This window comes from Ornithorhynchus anatinus, chromosome 2 (genome assembly GCF_004115215.2).
Source record: "Ornithorhynchus anatinus isolate Pmale09 chromosome 2, mOrnAna1.pri.v4, whole genome shotgun sequence".
Classification (NCBI taxonomy): domain Eukaryota; kingdom Metazoa; phylum Chordata; class Mammalia; order Monotremata; family Ornithorhynchidae; genus Ornithorhynchus; species Ornithorhynchus anatinus.
Window position 1 is genome coordinate 25,656,209 of NC_041729.1, and position 19,749 is coordinate 25,675,957.

The 19,749-nt window shown below is 48.8% G+C and overlaps 1 protein-coding gene across 1 annotated transcript; it reads right to left on the bottom strand.

Annotated features, from left to right (window-relative positions):
• Window positions 1–8,648: 8,648 nt before the first annotated feature.
• On the bottom strand, window positions 8,649–11,049 carry LOC114809041 (alpha hemoglobin stabilizing protein). Its single transcript, XM_029057723.1, has 3 exons — window positions 10,989–11,049; window positions 10,636–10,714; window positions 8,649–9,028 (listed from the first exon to the last, which is right to left on the bottom strand). Exons 2-3 carry the CDS (start codon window positions 10,708–10,710, stop codon window positions 8,813–8,815), a joined length of 291 nt encoding a protein of 96 aa, XP_028913556.1. The 5' UTR covers window positions 10,711–10,714; window positions 10,989–11,049; the 3' UTR covers window positions 8,649–8,812.
• Window positions 11,050–19,749: the final 8,700 nt, after the last annotated feature.

The window sequence follows — 19,749 nt, forward strand, 5'->3', positions numbered from 1 at the left end:
TCTGTCTTTCCCTTACTTCAGAGCTTAGGAGCTCCTCTCTCCTCTCATGTCTTCACTCCCCAACCCCGAGGCCCCAGGGATCAGAGACTTGAAGTCTCCTAATTCCCTAGTTAAATGGTAGCTGTGGGATCTCTCAGGGATCAGCCCTGCGGGAGGGGGAAAGGGCAAGAGAAGAGGGCTTGGCCCAGGGGCAGAAGACATGGAGTCAGGGGGTCTGGGGCCTGGGAGGGAAACAGTATCTGTGACTCTATTGGCCAATACATTAGGTCTACAGTCTGCATTATCCGTTTTTTCCAGCTATTCACTGTGGGGGGGGGGGGGGTTTAGGTTTTGTATGTCTATCTGTGTGTGCGTTTTTATGGTATTTGTTAATCACTTTCCATATGCCAGGCACTGTCCTAAGCTCTGGGGTAGATACAAGGTAAACAGGTTGGACACAGTCTGCATCCCACGGCGGACTCACAGTCTTAATCCCTATACTCAGGCCTCAGAGGCATAGCACCTGGGTTCTAATCCCCATTCTGCCACTTGCCTGTTGTGTGACCTTGGGCAAGTCCCTGCACTTCTCTGTGCCTCAGTTCTGCCTCTGCAAAGAGGGGATTAAGACTGTGTCCAACCCGATTAACTTCTGTCTCCCCCAGAGTTGGTTCCGCATATGTCTTCCCAGGCCTCGAAAGCTTCCAACGGTTGCCCATCCCTCCTGACCTCAAGCAGAAACTCCTTCCCATCTGCATGAAGGCACTCAATCAGCTTTCCCCCTCCTACCTTACCTCACTGATTTCCCAAAATAACCCAGCCCCCTCACTTTGCTCCTCTAATTCCCACCTACTCACTCGCTGTCTTTCATCTTTCTGTCAATCCCTTGCTCACATCTCCATCTTGTCTGGACCCTTCTCCCTCCTCTTCCACATCCAACACATCACTGTTCCCCACATCTTCAAAGCTCTACTAAAATCACACCTCCTCAAAGAAGCCTTCCCTAACTAAACTCTCATTTTCCTACCCTATTTCCTCTCTGTTGCATCAGTTATATACTTGAGTCCCTTTCCCACTAAGATCTTTAGGTACTCATCCCTCTCCCCACAACCCTAAAGTACAACTCTTTTTACTTGATTTCATTCCTTATCTTCAATTTATTTTCTTAGTGTCGGCCTCCCCCGCTGGATTGTAAAATCCCCGAGGACAGGGGTTGTGTCTACCGACTCTGTTGTCTGCTCCCAAGCCCTTAGTACCATGCTCTCCACAAGGTAAGCACTCAATAAATTCTACTGATTGATTGATTGATTTGGGGGAAATGGGTGTTCCAGCCCAGGGAAAGAGCGTTAGAAGGGGGTTGGGGGTGAGATAATCAAGAGTGGAGTGGAGAAGCAGCATGGCTTAGAGGATAGAACTCAGGCCTGGGAGTCAGAAGGACCTGGGTTTTAGTCACGACTCTGCCGCTTGTCTGCCTTGTGACCTTGGGCAAGTCACTTCTTTGGACCTCAGTTACCTCATCTGGAAAATGGGGATTAAGACTGTGAGTCCTTTGTGGGACAAGAGACTGTGTCCAACCTGATTACCTTGTATCTACCTCAGAGCTTATGACAGTGGCTAGCACATAGTAAGTGGTTAACAAATGCCACAGTTATTATTATTAAATGCAGGATACAGTTAGAAAAATAATAATAATAGCAATAATAAAGATAATAATTATAATAATAGACTTTGTAAAGCACTTACTAGTGCTGGGATAAATAAAAGGAAGTCAGAGGCCGTGGGTTCTAATCCCGGCTCCACTACTTGTCAGCTGTGTGACTTTGGGCAAGTCATTTCACTTCCCTGTGCCTCAGTTACCTCATCTGTAAAATGGGGACTAAGACTGGGAGCCCCGTGTGAGACAACCTGATCGCCTTGTATCCCTCAGTGCTTAGAACAGTGCTTCGCACATAATAAGCGCTTAACAGATACTATCATTGTTATTATAAAAAGTAATCAGATCCCAAATGGGCTTAGAATCTAAGTAGGAGGAAGAACAGGTCTTGAATCCCCGTTTTGCAGATGAGGGAACTGAGGTACAGAGAAGTTAACTAACATGCTCAAGGTCATGCAGCAGAGAAATGGCAGAGCCTGGATTAGAACCTAGGTCCTCTGACTCCCAGGCCCGGTTTCTTTCCACTAGACCGAACTGCTTCCCGGAAGGCGTAAAGAATGTGCACGGGGGAGTGGAAGGGAAAGAGGTGGAGAAAGCTCGTGGAAAGCCTGGAAGCCAGTGATCGGGAGTTTCTACTTCATGTAGTGGGAGAGGGGCAGCCGTTGGAGATTTTGGGGGAGAGGAAGATGCGTGCGTTTCCGCAAGGCGAGCTGAGGGGCAGCATGAAAAGAAACTAGAGGCTGTGCCTGGCTGGGTAGAGTGCTTCCACTTCCTCTTATGCTTCTCATCTTTACCAGCTCACTGGTCATGTAATCTAACAACCCGAGTACTTTCGATTCCTGGTCGGGCAGGCAAACCAGAGAAACTCAGAGAGGCCCTCTGCTTTCCGACTTTCAGGTTTTCCAGACAGTAACTGGTCCACCGGGCAGAAAGGTGATGGAACCAGCTACTCTGTCCCTGAGCCTGCCTTTCCCACTCCTCCAGAGGAGCTCATCTCTTCCTCCCCTTGTCTTAGCACTGTAAAGGGTCACACTGTGCTTGTGACCCTGGGGACCTTTCTTTCCCATTCTGTGCCTGACACATAGTAAGCACTAAAGTACCTGTTATTATTATTATTATTACTATTCACTCAATCATGCCACCCGCCTCCCAGACCCTTCCTCAAGGTAGTTCAGGTCTGGGAGGGTGCCTGGGTCTGGGGGCCAGGGAACCTCAAGAAGCAGCAGGGAGCTAGAGAAGGGGGAAGGGAGAATTCAGTTCTCGGTCACCGTCTTAACCGATTTTGTTTCACAGAAAGGTTCTGTGTTAATATAAATAAATAAATAAATAAATAAATAAATAAATAAATAAATAAATAAATAAATAAATAAATAAATAACGGATAAGAACATAAGTGCTGCGGGGCCAAGGGAGGGCTGAATAAAGGGTGCAAATCCAAGCAAAAAGGTGAGGATGTAGAAGGGAGTGGGAGACTCCGGACCCGCAATCTCTGAAGAGTTCTGCTTTTCTCAGCATTTCTCAGCAAATCTCACCTCTTCCATCAAGTTTTTGTCGGAGGAATTCCAGGTTCCTTAATAATAATAATAATAATGTTGGTATCTGTTAAGCGCTTACTCTGTGCAGAGCACTATTCTAAGCGCTGGGGTAAATACAGGGTAATCAGGTTGTCCCACGTGAGGCTCACAGTTAATCCCCATTTGACAGATGAGGTCACTGAGGCACAGAGAAGTTAAGTGACTTGCCCACAGTCACCCAGCTGCCAAGTGGCAGAGCTGGGATTCGAACCCATGTCCTCTGACTCCCAAGCCCGGGCTCTTTCCACTGAGCCACGCTGCTTCTCCTTGAGTTGGATCAACCCACCAGCCACCGTGAACACATTAGTGTCTTCACCCTTCCTCGGCACCTATAAATATACGTGCCAAGCCTTGATTTGGGCAATCAATTATTTGTTCTGATTTATTTACTACCACTTTGTCATTCTGGGTTTGTAAAGGATTTTCTATTCAATCAGATCCTTGCTCTTCCTGCTGGTTTCTCTCTTGGTAAATATCTGTCTCTCTCAAAATATCTGTCTCTCTCATTAGACTGTGCAGAAAGAGCCCGGGCTTGGGAGTCAGAGGTCATGGGTTCAAATCCCAGCTCTGCCACTTGTCAACTGGGTGACTGTGGACAAGTCACTTCACTTCTCTGTGCCTCAGTTACCTCATCTGTAAAATGGGGATTAATTGTGAGCCTCGGGTGGGACAACCTGTTTACCCTGAATCTACCCCAGCGCTTAGAACAGTGCTCTGCACATAGTAAGCGCTTAACAAATACCAACATTATTATTATTACTGTGAGCTGCTTGTGGACAGAGAACCCGTCAATTGGTTCTGTCGTATTTTCCCAAGCGCTTAGTACTGTGTTTTGCTCATTTTAGCTGCTCAATAAGTAGTCTGACTACTTTTATCTTGGACCTATCCCAACATTTAGAACAGCACCTGGCACGTAGTAAGCACTTCACGACTGCTGTAATTATTACCGTTATTACTGATAATAATGGTAATAGTAGTTGTTAAGCACTTAACATGTGTCAAGCACTTTTCTCTGGGCCTCAGTGACCTCATCTGTACAATGGAGTTTGAGAATGTGAGCCACATGAGGGACAGAGACTGTGTCCAAACCGATTTGCCTGTATCCGCCTTCTTGTCTGCTGTGTGACCCTGAGCAAGTCACTTCACTTCTCTGTACCTCAGTTACCTCATCTGTAAAATAAATATCGAGACTGTGAGTTCCACGTGAGACAGGGACTGTATCCAACTTTATTGGCTTATATCCACTCCAGTGCTAGTACAGTGACTGACCCATAGTAAGTACTTAACCAATGCTATTATTATTATTATTATTCTGTGCCTCATTTTCTTCATCTGTAAAATAGAAGTTAAATGTCTGCTCTCCCTCCTGTTTAAACTGGGAGCCCCATATGGGACAGGGACTGGGTCTGAGCTGATTATCTTGTATCTACCCCAGCAGTTAGTACGGTGTACAGTGCTCAGCACATAGTCGGTGCTTAACAAATACCACTGTATAATTACTAAGACAATATAAGGACAGGGACAAGTATGCAGAATAACTGCCATAAGATTTTCCTCTTTCCCTCACAATATAATGATGGTATTTGTTAAGCGCTTACTATGTGCCGGTCCCTGTACTAAGCGCTGGAGTGGGTACAAGCAAATCGGGTTGGACGGTCTTTTGCCCCACATGGGGTTCACCGTCTCAATCCCCATTTTACAGATGAGGTAAATGAGGCACAAAGTAGTTGTATCTTGCCCCAGGTCACAGAGCAGACAAGTGGCAGAGCAGGGATTCGAACCCATGACCTTCTGACTCTCCACTCTATCCACTATTTTCATTCATTCATTCCATAGTATTTATTGAGCGCTTACTATGTGCAAAGCACTGTACTAAGCGCTTGGAATGTACAATTCGGCAACAAATAGAGACAATCCCTGCCCAGTGACGGGCTTACAGTCTAATCACTATGCCACGCTGCTTCTCACAATATGTGTTCTCTGAGTCTTGAGGATCCTGATTTTGTCGCAATTACTTTTGGACTAGTATTAGGATTTTCCCCTGGCCTTTAATTAACTAAGGGCCACCACCTGCTTGAATAGCGGCGTGGCTCAGTGGAAAGAGCCCGGGCTTGGGAGTTAGAGGTGGTGGGTTCTAATCCCGACTCTGCCGCTTGTCAGCTGTGTGACCTTGGGCAAGTCACTTCCTTCTCTGGGCCTCAGTTACCTCATCCGTAAGATGGGGATGAAGACTGTGAGACTTACGTGGGGCAACCTGATGACCTTGTGTCTCCCCCCAGAGCTTAGAGCAGTGCTTGGCACATAGTAAGCGCTTAACAAATACCAATATTAATAATAATAATAACTTTATGGACGCTCCTCTCTCCCCATCTGGTGGCCGTAGAGAATATAACACTCTTTCTCAGGTAGCTGAGCTTACTGACTCTCGTCATGGAAGCCAGGGAGAAAGGGAGTCCCGGACCTAATCAATCAGTGGTATTTATTGAGCGCTCACTGTGTGCAGAGCACTTTACTAAGCGCTTGGGAGAGTACAATGCAACAGAATTAGCAGACACGGTCCCTGCTCTTAGCGAGTTCACATCAGAGACTGTGAGCCCTGTGTGGGACAGGCCCTGTGTCCAACCGATTCGCTCGTATCCACGACAGCGCTTAGTACAGTGCCAGGCACATAGTAAGTGCTTAACAGTTACCACAATTATTATTGTAATTAATGGTTGGGAGGGAGATGGACCGACTCCAGGCGAGAAAGGATCTCCTGGACAGAGTCAGCAATCTGGAGATGGAATTGGGGGTCCCCCGGAGGGTGCAAGTTGATGGAGTTGAGCGAAGCTAGAGAAGAAGTGAGGCCTAGTGGAAAGAACATGAATGAATGAATGTTGGTGTTTGTTAAGCGCTTACTATGTGCAGAGCACTGTTCTAAGCGCTGGGGGAGATACAGGGTAATCAGGTTGTCCCACGTGGGGCTCACAGTCTTCATCCCCATTTTGCAGATGAGGGAACTGAGACACAGAGAGGTTAAGTGACTTGCCCACAGTCACACAGCTGACAGGTGGCGGAGCCGGGATTCAAACCCATGACCTCTGACTCCAAGCCCGGGGTCTTTCCGCTTAGCCAAGCTGCTTCTCTAACATGGTGGGTGGGAATCATAGAACTTGAATTCTATTCCCAATGCTGCAACTTGTCTTTGGTGTGACCTTGGGCAAGTCATTTAACTCCATGCCTCAGTTCCCTCATTTGCAAAATGAGGATTCAATATTTCTTCTCCCTCCAACTTAGGCTGCGAATCCCCTGTGGGATCTCATTATCTTATATCTACCCCAGCATTTAGTACAGTGCTCAGCACAAAGAAAGTCCTTAATAAATAATATTATTATTGTTGCATTGAACATTCATTCAATAGTATTTATTGAGTGCAGAGCACTGTTCTCTGAACACTGTAACATTGAACAGGAAAAGCAGGATGGCCTAGTGGGAAGAGCACAAGACCAGGAGCCGGAGGACATGGGTTCTAATCCTGGCTCTGCCACTTGTCTGGATAATTTTGGGTCATCACTTAACTTCTCTGTGCTTCAGTCACCTCATCCATAAAATGGGGATTAAGACTGTGAGTTCCCTGTGGGACAGGGACTGTGTTCAAAATCTACCCCAGCGCTTAGTACAGTGCCTGGCACACATTATGCACTTAACAAATGCAATTTTTCAACAAATGGTGGCACCTCTGTCCAGCTGGCAACACTTGAGCCTGGGCTGGGCCGTAATGAGGGCCGTTGGAAATGGGTTCTCACTGCCGGGTCATTCCTTGGAAAACCCAGGAGAAGGATCTCAACTTCCATGTGGGAAAAGCTTCTGCTACCAGTGCCAAGTGGCACATGCGACCGCTTCTTGCAGGGGGCTCACTGCGCCCCACTTTTTTATAGTATCTGTTAAGCGCTTACTATTTGCCAGGCACTGTACTGAGCGCTGGGGTAGATACAACCTAATCAGGTTGGACACAGTCCAGGTCCCACATGGGGCTCACAATCTCAATCTCCATTCTACAGATGAGGTAAATTAGGTACAGAGAAGTTAAATGACTTGCCTAAGGTCACACAGCAGACTCCCAGGCTTGTGCTGTATCCACAGGGCCACTTTGCTTCCCTCCCTGTCTCCCTCCATCTCTCTCCCTTCTCCCAGGGTCTCTTTCTCTTTCTCTTCCCCCTTCTCTTCCACCCTCCCTCCTTTTCCACTCCTTTCGTTCTTCTCCCCTTGCTTTTTCTTTAGACCTGGCAGATTAGTAGTAGTAATCGTATTTATTAAGTGTTTACTGCGTACAGAGCACTGTACTAAGCACTGGAAGAAAATACACAGCTGGGAATCGGGCACAGATTGGTGTTGCTGGGTACTCTGGTGGATTTGGTACTAACAAAGAAGATGACTCTTCATGGGGCACTGAAGGGCTGGGACAAAGGATCAGGTTAGAAGAAATAGAGGTTTGGGGAATATTTTTTTTGACTCTGCCTGGGGAGTGCTGGGGTAGAGAGGAGACTAGAACTCCTGGGACCCTTCAGGAAGAACGTGGAGATGGAGACTTCCGTTTCCAAATTCAGGGAATTGGATCCATGACCAATGCTCATTTCGGCCTCCCAAGGGGACCACTTTCCTCCCAACCCCCTCTCCCCATCACCACCTCCACTTTCCGTGTGTCGTCGTGGGGAATCTGGGGCTTCAGCTCCATCAGTGAGGCCTAGTGGACAGAACACAAGTCTGGGAGTCAGAAGCCATGGGTTCTAATCCCGGGTTTGCCCCTTGTCTGCTGTGTGACCTCGGGCAAACCACTTCACTTCTCTGAGCCTCGGTTCCCTCATCTGTAAAACAGGGGATTAAGACTGTGAGTCCCATGTGGGACAGGGACTGGGTCCAATCTGATTACCTTGTATTTACCTAAGCATTTAGAACAGTGCTTGACCTAGAGAAGCACTTAACTGCTTAGTATAGTGTTCTGCCTACAATAAGTTCTCCATAAAAATCACTAATTGATTGATTACAGCCCTGAGAATCCTGGGAGAGAAGAGACAGCGGATAGGGAACATGTCTAGCAACTCGTTATATCGTTCTCTCCCAAGCGCTTAGAGAAGCAGCGTGGCTCAGTGGAAAGAGCCCGGGCTTGGGAGTCAGAGGTCATGGGTTCTAATCCCGGCTCCGTCACATGTCAACTAGGTGACTTTGGGCCATTCACTTAACTTCTCTGGGCCTCAGTTCCCTCATCTGTAAAATGGGGATTAAGACTGTGAGCCCCACGTGGGACAACCCGATTACCTTGTATCTACCCCAGGGCTTAGGACAGTGCTAGGCACATAGTAAGCACTTAACAAATACCAACATTATTATTATTATTATTAACAACAATGCTCTGCCTACAACAGTTACTCAATAAATTTTGATGGATTGATCAAGCAGAAACAGGCTGTTAGTAACAGAGTTTGTCTTTATTGACAGAGAACAGAAGTGGCAGGTGAGGGGAAAGGTCTTGGAGCAAGAGCAGGGAGAGGGAGAGGAAGGAAGGGGTCACCGGGGAGAGTGGGGCCGGGTCTTCTGTTTCCGGGGCCGGGGGCCGTGGGTCCCCGAGATATCAAGGGGCCGAGAGGGAGTTCAGGAAGGCACTGTACTTGGCGAGGAAGGGCTCGGCCGAAGTCCGCAGCTCTCCCTGCAGCTCCTCCTGAGCCTGGCTCTGCTCCGCCGCATCGCCCGACAACCTCGGCGAGTAGAAGGAAATGTAGAAGGCCACCCAGTCGTTCACAATAGTCTCCATGGCTTCCAAGGGGATCACGATGTGGGAGGAAAATTCCTGAGAAGGAGGAGGAAAGCAGGGTTATCTCCCGGGAAACCAAGAGCGGGGACCCCTCTACCCCCCCACCTCCTCCCCTTCCCCATCCCTCTAGACTGTAAGTTCCTTGTGGGCAGGGAACCTGTCGACCAACTCCGTTACACTGTGCCGTCCAAAACACCGAGTCCAGTGCTCTCTGCATGCTCTGAACCGCCTCACCAAGCAGAAACTCCTCACCATCTGCTCTCAATCAAAGCCCGTTGTTGGGTAGGGATTGTCACTATCTGTTGCCGAATCGTATTTTCCAAGCACTTAGTACAGCGCTCTGCACACAATAAATGTGATTGAATGAATCTTACCTCCTCCTACCTCACCTCGCTACTCTCCTACTACAACCCACTCAGCACACTTCGCTCCTCTAATGCCAGCCCGCTCACTCTACCTCAGTCTCGTCTGTCTCACTGCCAACCTCTCACCCATGTCCTGCCTCTGGCCCAGAAAATCCTCCCTCTTCATATCTGGCAATGACCGCCCCCCCCCCCCGATTCAAAGCCTAATCGAAGGCCCATCTCCTCCAAGAGGCCTTCCCTGACTAAGCCCTCCTTTCCTCGTCTTCCCCTGTGTTGCCCTGACTTTCTCCCTTTATTCATCCTCTCTCCCATCCCCACAGCACTTATGTACATATCTGGTTTTTTAAATTTATATTAATATCTGTCACCCCTTCTAGGCTATAAGCTCACTGTGGAATGGGAATATGTCTGTTATCTTGCTATATCGTACTCTCCCAAGTGCTCAGTATGGTGCTCTGCACACAGTAAGCACTCAATAAATAGAATTGACTGACTGACATGCAGTAAGTGCTAAAAAATATGAATGATTGATTGACTGATCCCCCCTCCCTGCTCTGCATTCACCATCTCGGACAAGTTGACTGAGCCTCTCCTTTCTGCTTTCCTGGTCTCCAGACTAGTCTCTGACATTCCAGCCCTGACCACCTTTCCATAATCCGCCTGCCCCGACCCCCAATCCTGGATCTCCCCAGTGGTCCCTGCAGCCCCAATCCTGGCCCCCGACCCTCCCCACCCCCAACCAGAAAGTGGGTAGAGCACAGGCCTGGGAGTCAGAAGGACCTGGGTTCTAATCCTGGCTTTAACATCTCCCTCTGTGACTTTGGGCAAGTCACTTCACTTCTCTGGGCCTCATTTACCTCATCTGTAAAATGGGGGATTAAGACTGTGAGCCCCATGTGGGTCATGTACTGTGTCCAATCTGATTGCTTTGCTTTGCAATTCCTACTCCAATGCTTAGTATGGTATCTGCCACAAAGTAAATGAAGTAGTAGGGAAGGAAGGAAGGGAAGGAAGGAAGGGAAGAAAGGAAGGGAAGGAAGGAAGGGAAGGGAGGGAGGGAAGGGAGGGAAGGGAGGAAGGGAGGAAGGGAGGAAGGAAGGAAGGAAGGAAGGAAGGAAGGAAGGAAGGAAGGAAGGAAGGAAGGAAGGAAGGAAGGAAGGAAGGAAGGAAGGAAGGAAGGAAGGAAGGAAGGAAGGAAAGAAGGAAGGAAGGAAGGGAGAGAGAAAGAGAAAGAGAAAGAGAGAAAAGAAAGAAAAGAAAGAAAGAATGACCTCTCACCTGCTGCTTCAGCAGACCATGGAACTCCTGCATTGCAGAGCTAATGAGGTCCCGGTTAAGCTGGAGATGAGCCATTTACCTGTGGAGGAGGAGAAAGCGGTGTACTGAAAAATGGGGATTCAGTACTTCTCATTCATTCATGTGACTGTCTTTATTGGCCCCCTAACTCAATCCCGGCTCCCCCAGACCCTATTGCTCCTCTCAGCTAGTGATGCCCTGCCCTCTTTCCCCTACCGCTTCCCCCAACCCCATCCCTTTTCCAGGCTCAGGTACTCTGTCTCTCTCCGTCAGCCCCCAGCTCCGGCTCACCCCCAGCCTGGTTTCCGCTCTAGAAAAGTTTCTGAGGGACTCACTTTCACCCGTGTCTTCTGGGGTCCAGGCGATCATCTGAACCAGGCTAATGAGGACGGGGAGAGTCAAGACTGGAGGGTGGAGACAATTTAATAGGGAGACGCCCTGAGCCCCAGCACTGGAGGTGGATGATACGGTAATAAAGAGGAGGGTGAGGCTTTCCTGGAGAGACGCTGATAGAGATGGAAAAGACCCTGAAAAAAAGATTCCTGCAGACAGGAGGGTGGAGACCAGCAGGCCTGGCAATAGCATGAAGACCTCAGCAATAGCATGAGAAGCAACGGGCTAGTGGAAAGAACAGAGGCCTGGGAGTCAGGAGAACTGTTTTATCAATCAGTCAGTCAGTCGACAGTATTTACTGAGTGTCTACTTTGTGCAGAGCACTCTACTAAGTTTCGGGGAGAGTACAGTAAAAAAAAAAGTGGTTGAACGTTCCCCTCCCACAACTATCTTACAGTCTAGCTGGGCTGGCACTCTGAGAGAAGCAGCATGGCCTAGAGGAAAGAGCAAGGACCTGGATGTCAGAGGATTGGGTTCTAAACCCAGCTCTGCCAATTCCTTGCTTTATATGACCATCGGCAAGTCATTTAATTTCTCTGGGCTGCAGTTTCCTCAACTCTAAAATGGGAATTCAATACCCATTGTCCCGCCTATTTAAACGGTGAGCTCCATCTGGACAGGGACTGTGACCTAATTAACCTGTACCTACCCCACTGCTATTTGGCACATAGTAAGGGCTTAGCAGGTACCATAAAAGAATACGGACATTAATATAAATACGTGATCCTGAGATTATAATCCTGGCTCCACCACTTGCCTTAGGCAAGTCACTGGACTTCTCTACGCTTCAGTTTCCACATCTGTAAAATGGGGCTTCATTGTCTGTTCCCTCTCCCCTTTGGACTGTAAATCCCAAAGGGAACTGGGACTGTGTTCAACTTGATGGTCTTGTATCTACCCCAGCTTTCAGCACAGTGCTGGGCCCCCACTGAGCCCTTAACAAAGAGCACCCCTATTAGGAAACCTCAGTTGTGCTCCTGAAACCCAAATTCCTAGCCCAGAGAACCCCCTCTCCTGCCAGGGGTCTTCTCTTTCTAATTCTAGCAGCCCTGCCCCTCCCAAGACCCCACTGTCTTCCCGCTTCCATTCCCCCCTCAAAGCCCAGGTGGGCCAACCTACCAGCCCCCTCCCCAAACTCAGAAATCACAGCCCCCAGAGTCGACGCCCTCCACAAAATCAGGTGTCGTAGCCTCTGCTCTGCAAAAGGAACCAGACCTGAGCTCGATGTGAGCAAGGAATGTGTCTGTTACATTTTTATATTCTACTCTCCCAACTGCTTAGTTCAGAGCTCTGCACACAGCCAAAGCTCAATAAATACGATCGACTGACTGCCCGTCTGAGCCCATCAGTGGGCAGGAGGGGGTGGAGAGGGAGGAGGGAGATGTCCTGTTGAGGGACACCCTGGGGACAGAGTCTGGAGGTTGTGATAAAGGAGTGAGGAGGAGAGAAAGGACAGAGAAACTTGTCTGAAGGAAGATGGATGGGGGAGACACAGATAAGAATTGCCGACTCTCCCCTCCCTGCTTGGTTCCATCTCACCCATTTCAGGGGCTTTCGCCCCTTCTGAGTGTAAAGTGCATCGCAGCTGGTTCTCAGAAGAAGTCAGAAAAGAATTGGAAGTGTTTGCTATTTATTCCTTTGTGGATTTCTAACGCATCTTTTCTCCAAAAGACTCCAAGCGGACCTAGAGGATGAAGATGGGATTGGCTGTAGGCTAGGCTGCAAACTCTCTCTACTAGGCTAGGGCTACAAGCTCTCTACAAGGCTAGGGCGGGACTGCTGACTCTGGGAAGAGTATTATATTAAGGGTATGGGAATTATAACAGTGACAATAATTAGGATATTTATTAAGTGCTTACTATGTGTCAAGCACTGTTTTAAGTGGTGGGGTAGATACAAGTTAATCGTCAGTCCCTGTCCCACATGGGGCTCCCATTCTACGGTAAAACAGGCATTAAATAGCCCGCGAGATTTCCTACCCTTAAAGAGTGTATAATCTGAGGAACCCTAAAAAGTAAGCCATTAAAAAGCGGCATGGCCTAATGGATTGAGCTCAGGCCTGGGAGTCAGAAGGACCTGGGTTCTAATCCCAGCTCTGCCACTTGTTTGCTGGGTGACCTTGGGTAAGTCACTTCATTTCTTTGGGCCAACTCTAAAATGGGGATTAAGACTGTGAATCCCACGTGGGACAGGGACTGTGTCCAAGGTGATTTGCTTCTACCCACACCAGCCTTTAGTACAGGGCACATACCGTTCCTGGTTTAACAAATACCACTATTATTATTATTATTATAAACCCAAGAGGGTTATGAGTAGCTGATTGGACAATCTGACCAGGGAGATCCCATTCCCTCCCTGGCTGTCATCCATTCTACCATCCTCATAATATTCTGTTGAGTTATGCACTTAATTTTTTCACTATTCGCTCATATTTATTTTTACTCTTCTGTTCATTGATTTTTTTTCACCATTTGCTTATATTTATTTTTACTCTTCTGTGCTTTGACTGTTCTCTGTAATGTGTGTATCCAAGCAGTTTCTGCCAGTCTCCCCCTTTGGAATGTAAACTTTTCCAGGGAAAGGGCCATATCTCATCTATTCCCCTGGGCCACGGTGATGATGATCATGACGATCACGAGCCCCACGATGAGTGTGATGAGGCGGGGATTGGACAGGGGTTGCCTCTGGAAGGAAGTGGCTGGAGAGAAAAGTTGCTGCTGTGTCTCCTCAGCCTGTCTCTTCCACCACAGCTGAGCAAAATATGTGTCTTAATAATAATAATGTTGGTATTTGTTAAGTGCTTACTATGTGCCGAACACTGTTCTAAGCTCTGAGGTAGATACAGGGTAATCGGGTTGTCCCATGTGCGGTTCACAGTCTTAATGCCCATTTTACAGATGAGGGAACTGAAGCAGAGAGAAGTGAAGTGACTTGCCCACAGTCCCACAGCTGACAGGTGGCAGAGCCGGAATTAGAACCCACGACCCCTGACTACTAAGCCCGTACTCTTTCCACTGAGCCACGCTGTCTTGTGTACCTTCAGCCCTTCACACCCCCGACCATGGCTGAAGCACTTCCCGCCAGCACCCAGAATGCTCTTGTGCACAGGTCGGGGTAATACTAATAATAATAATGATGGTATTTGTTGAGCGCTTACTATGTCCCAAGCACTGTTCTAAGCGCTAGGGTAGATACAAGGTAATCAGATTGTCCCACTTGGGGCTCACAGTCTCAATCCCCACTGTTCAGATGAGATAACTGAGGCACGGAGAAGTGAAGTCACACACAGCGGATCAGTGGCGGAGGCGGGATTAGAACCCACTACCTCTGACTCCCAAGCCCGGGCTCTTTCCACTGAGCCACTCTGGATAAAAGTGCTCTGCCTCTTCGGCCCCTCTTCACCTCCTGGGGTGATCAAAACATCCAGCATTTTCACCTCTCTGATTACCCTCAGCCCCTTCACCCTTCCTGGGAGCGGAAGGGGGGTCGGAAGTGGGACCGGATTATATATTATATATGATTCGTTCGATAGTATTTATTGAGCGCTTACTATGTGCAGAGCACTGTACTAAGCGCTTGGAATGGACAAATCGGCAGCAGATAGAGACAGCCCCTGCCCATTGACGGGCTTACAGTCTAATCGGGGGAGACAGACAGACAAAAACAATAGCAATAAATAATAATAATAATAATGTTGGTATTTGTTAAGCGCTTACTATGTGCCGAGCACTGTTCTAAGCGCCGGGGTAGACACAGGGAAATCAGGTTGTCCCACGTGGACGTACACCTCATTAAAACAATAGCAATAAATAGAATCGTACTCATGGATGTCTCCCCATCTGGACTGTAATCTCGTCTTGGGCAGGGAGCGTGACTACCAACTCTGTTTTATTGTATTCTCCCTAGTGCTCAGTACAGTGCTCTGCACACAGCGAGCACTCAATAAATACCACTGATAATAATAATTAATAATAATTATGGTATATGTGAAGCGCTTACTATGTGCCAGACACCGTTCTAAGCACCGGGGTAGATGCAAGACAAGTGGGTTGGACACAATCTCTTGTCCCCCATGGGGCTCACAGTCTTCATCCCCAGTTTACAGATGAGGGAACTGAGGCACAGAGAAGTTAAGTGACTCGCCCAAGATCACACAGCAGGCAAGCGGTGGAGCCGGGATTAGAACACATGACCTGCTGAGTCCCAGGCCGGTGCTCTCTCCACTAGGCCACGCCGCTTCTCTAATGATAATGATGATGAGTGAACCGCCTTCCCGCCCAGACACCTGGGACCGTCCCCAGCTCCCCTCTGCACCTCCGAGGTGGCCCCATCCCGTCCTGCTGGCCACCAGCCCCGCGGAAATGAGACCAGCACCTGCAGCGTGAGGCTTCGTGGAACCCGGGGAAAGCTAGCGGCTGGGTGGCTAAATCAATCGATCGATCATTGGTATTGATTGAGTTCTTAATGTGTGGGCAGAGCACTGTATTAAACCCTTGGGAGAGTCCAGTACAACAGAGCCGGTAGACAGGTCTAGAGGGGCAGACAGATACTAAAATAAATTATTTTAATATGGCAGCGTGGCTTAGAGAAGCAGCGTGGCTCAGTGGAAAGAGCCCGGGCTAGGGAGTCAGAGGTCACGGGTTCGAATCCCAACTCTGCCACATAGCTGTGTGACTGCGGGCTAGTCACTTCACTTCTCTGTGCCTCAGTTACCTCATCTGTAAGATGAGCCTCACGTGGGACAACCTGATGACCCTGTATCTACCCCAGCGCTTAGAACAGTGCTCTGCACAGAGTAAGTGCTTAACAAATACCAACATTATCATTATTATTATTAGTGGCAAGAGCCCGGGCTTGAGCGTCAGAGTCGCAGGTTCTAATCCGGCTCCGCCACTTATCAGCTGTGTGACTTTGGGCAAGCAGCTTAATTTCTCTGGGCCTCAGTTACCTCATCTGTAAAATGGGGATGAAGACCGTGAGCCCCACGTGGGACAACCTGATTACCTTGCATCTACCCCAGTGCTTAGAATAGTGCTCGGCACATAGTAAGCGCTTAACAGATACCATCGTTATTGTTATCATTATTACAAGCGCTGTGGGGCTGAGGGTGGGGTGAATATCAAGTGCTTAAAGGGAACACGGCCAACAGAAGGGAGGAGTCGGGGAAATTATTCATTCAATAGTATTTATTGAGCGCTTACTATGTGCAGAGCACTGTACTAAGCGCTTAGAATGGACAATTCGGCAACAGATAGAGACCGTCCCTGCCCAATGACGGGCTCACAGTCTAATCGGGGGAGACGGACGGCAGAGCAAAATAGAACGAAACAAAAACAAGACAATATTATCATGATAAATAGAATCAAGGGGATGCACACCTCACTGACAAAATAAATAGGGTAATAGTCTATACAAATGAGCACAGCGCTGAGGGGAGGGGAAGGCGGGAGGGGGAGAAGCAGAGTTTGGGGGGGGGGAGGGGAGGAGGGGGAGCAGAGGGAAAGGGGGCTCAGCTGAGGGGAGGTGAAGGGGGATGGGGGAATAGTATTCTCAAAAGCCTTCTCCAACACCACATTTCCAAAGAATCGATGTTCTTTCTATCGTGTTTTTTCGCTGACCAGCTTCTGGATCCATTCACTATCACGGGAGACACCATAGAATTGACAATTACGTCAGCACCTTCCATGACCTTTTCCAGGCTCTTCACAGCAAATCTTCCTTACATTAATCTTCGGAGTAGTATCTCTTGACTACTAGAAGCACTGGAGTAGACACAAGTTAATCAGCCTGGACACGGTCCCTGTCCCTCATGGGGCTCACAGTCTTAATCTCCATTTTATTGATGAGGTGTGTGAAATAGAGTGACTTCCCCAAGGTCACACGGCAGACAAGTGGCGGAGTTGGGATGAGGACCCAGGTCCTTCTGGTTCCCAGGTTCTTGTTCTTTGAAAACCGGGTGCTGGGAAGGTCTGAGGTTTGGTGGGTTTGAGGGGGTAGGGAGTTGCAAGCAAGGAATAAAGACAGAAGACAGGGCGCAGCAAGCTAGGCTCAGCAAGGTGGTCTTGGGGGTGTGAGCTTCTCAAACGGCCCTATTTCGGGAGAAATATGGATTGGAAAGATGTCATCTTTCTGCTGACTCCCCTACTTAACTGCAGAAGCAGCAGTCATTGTGGGACACCTCAGAATAGCAGTTAAGAGGAAGGCAGGGGGGCAGATGGAGGAAAACTCTGTCGCACGTCTCGCTTTCTCCTTTTCACTCCCCTCAGAAATCGGTTCAAATGCCCTGCATCCAGCCGGCATAGATGGGTGAGTCTATTCATCGATAGACGGATGCACGGATGAGTGGACGCATGGATGCACGGATGTACCGATCCGTGGATGGATGGACGCACGCCTGCCCGATGAATTGCTTGACTGAAAAGGGAAGAGGTTGGGCTTAAAAAGATATCGCCTGGGTTTGGTAACCAGCATGTCCAAAAGAGAATTCCTCATCTTCCCCCCCAGCCCCTGTTCTCCCCCTGTCTTTTCCATCACTGTAGACAGCACCTCCATCCTCCCTGTCTCATAAACCCACAAACACAGCATTATCCTCTATTCCTCTCTCTCATTCAACCCACACATTCACTCTGTCACCAAATCCCATCAGATCTACCTTCGCCACGTTGCTAAAATCCGCCCTTTCCTCCCCATCCAAACTGTTTCCGTGTCTCTGCTCACGTTGTTCCAAGCGCTTAGCACCACAGCACTTGAGTACAGAGCCGTAGATTATTTTCATGCCTGTCTCCCCGTCTAGGGAGGGAGAGAGGGACAGAGAGATCATTCTATTTATTTTGATACTATTGGTGCCTGTCTACTTGTTTTGTGTTATTGTCTGTCTCCCCCCTTCTAGACTGTGAGCCTGTTGTTGGACAGGGATTATTTCTATCTGTTGCCGAATTGTACTTTCCAAGCACTTAGTACAGCGCTCTGCACACAGTAAGCGCTCAATAAACACGATTGAATGAGAGATCGTCCTATCTATATTCAATTTATCTCTTTTGATAATAATAATAATGTCGGTATTTGTTAAGCGCTTACTATGTGTCAAGCACTGTTCTAAGCGGTGGAGTAATAATAATAATAATGTTGGTATTTGTTAAGTGCTTACAATGTGCAGAGCACTATTCTAAGCGCTGGGGGAGAGACAGGGTAATCAGGTCATCCCACATGAGGCGGTCCTGGAACGCCCTCCCTCCTCACCTCCGCCAAACTGATTCTCTTCCCCTCTTCAAAACCCTACTTAAAACTCACCTCCTCCAAGAGGCCTTCCCAGACTGAGCTCCCCTTCTCCCTCTACTCCCTCTACCACCCCCCCTTCACCTCTCCGCAGCTAAACCCTCTTTTCCCCCTTTCCCTCCGCTCCTCCCCCTCTCCCTTCCCATCCCCTCAGCACTGTACTCGTCCGCTCGACTGTATATATTTCCATTACCCTATTTATTTTGTTAATGAATTGTACATCGCCTCGATTCTATTTAGTTGCCATTGTTTTTACGAGATGTTCTTCCCCTCGACTCCATTTATCGCCATCGTTCTCGTCTGTCCGTCTCCCCCGATTAGACCGTAAGCCCCTCAAACGGCAGGGACTGTCTCTGTTGCCGACTTGTTCATTCCAAGCGCTTAGTACAGTGCTCTGCACATAGTAAGCGCTCAATAAATACTATTGAATGAATGAATCCCCATTTTACAGATGAGGTAACTGAGGCACAGAGAAGTTAAGTGACTCACCCACAGTCCCACAGCTGACAAGTGGCAGAGCCGGGAGTCGAACCCGTGACCTCTGACCCCGAAGCCCGGGCTCTTTCCACTGAGCCACGCTGCTTCTCTTTTGATGGAAGTGATGCCTGACAACTTGTTTTGTTTTGTTATCTGTCTCCCCCCTTCTAGACTGTGAGCCCGTTATTGGGTAGGGATAGTCTCTTCTGTTGCCCAATTGTCCTTCCCCAGCTCTTAGTACAGTGCTCTGCACACAGTAAGCGCTCAACAAGTACGATTGAATGAGAGAGAGAGAGAGAATTCTATTTATCTATTTTGATGATAGTTTAGGCCCGTCTACTTGTTTTGTTTTGTTATCTGTCTTCCCCCTTCTAGTCTGTGAGCCCGTCGTTGGGTAGGGATGGTTTCTATCTGTTGCCCAATTGTACTTTCCAAGCGTTTAATCCAGTGCTCTGTGCACAGTGGCACTCAAATAAATGCCATTGAATGGGGGGGGGGGGGGGGACACGAAGGGAGGGAGAGGGAGAGAGAGAGGGAGAGGGGGTAAGGGAGGAAGGGGGGGAGAGGGGGAGAGAGGGTAAGGGAGGAAGGGGGGAGAGGGGGAGGAAGAAAGGGGCGGGGAGAGAAGGAGAGAGAGGGAGAAAGGGAGGGAGGGGGAGAGGAGAGAGAGGGAGGGGAAGGGGGGGAAGAAGGGGGGGAGAGAGAGGGAGAGGAAGGGGGAAAGGGAGGGAGAGGGAGGGAGGGAGGAAAGGGGGAGAGGAAGAGAGAGAGGGAAAGAGTGGGGGAGACAGAAGGAGAGGGAGGGGGAGAGGGAAGGGGAGGAAGGGGGAGAGGGAAGGGGAGGAAGGGGGGAGGGAGGGAGAAAGGGAGGGGAGGAGAGAGAGCGGGAGAGGGAGGGACAGAGAGGGAGGGGGAGGGGGGAGAGGAAGCAGGAAAGGGAGGGGGGAGAGG

What these genes read in the sequence shown, in the direction of transcription:
- LOC114809041 (XM_029057723.1), bottom strand. Translation starts at nt 10,710, where the DNA reads ATGGCTCATCTCCAGCTTAACCGGGACCTCATTAGCTCTGCAATGCAG. An exon ending in ATGGTCTGCTGAAGCAGCAG is followed by an intron (nt 9,029 to 10,635) that starts GTGAGAGGTCAT and finishes CCTCCTTCTCAG; the next exon opens with GAATTTTCCTCCCACATCGT.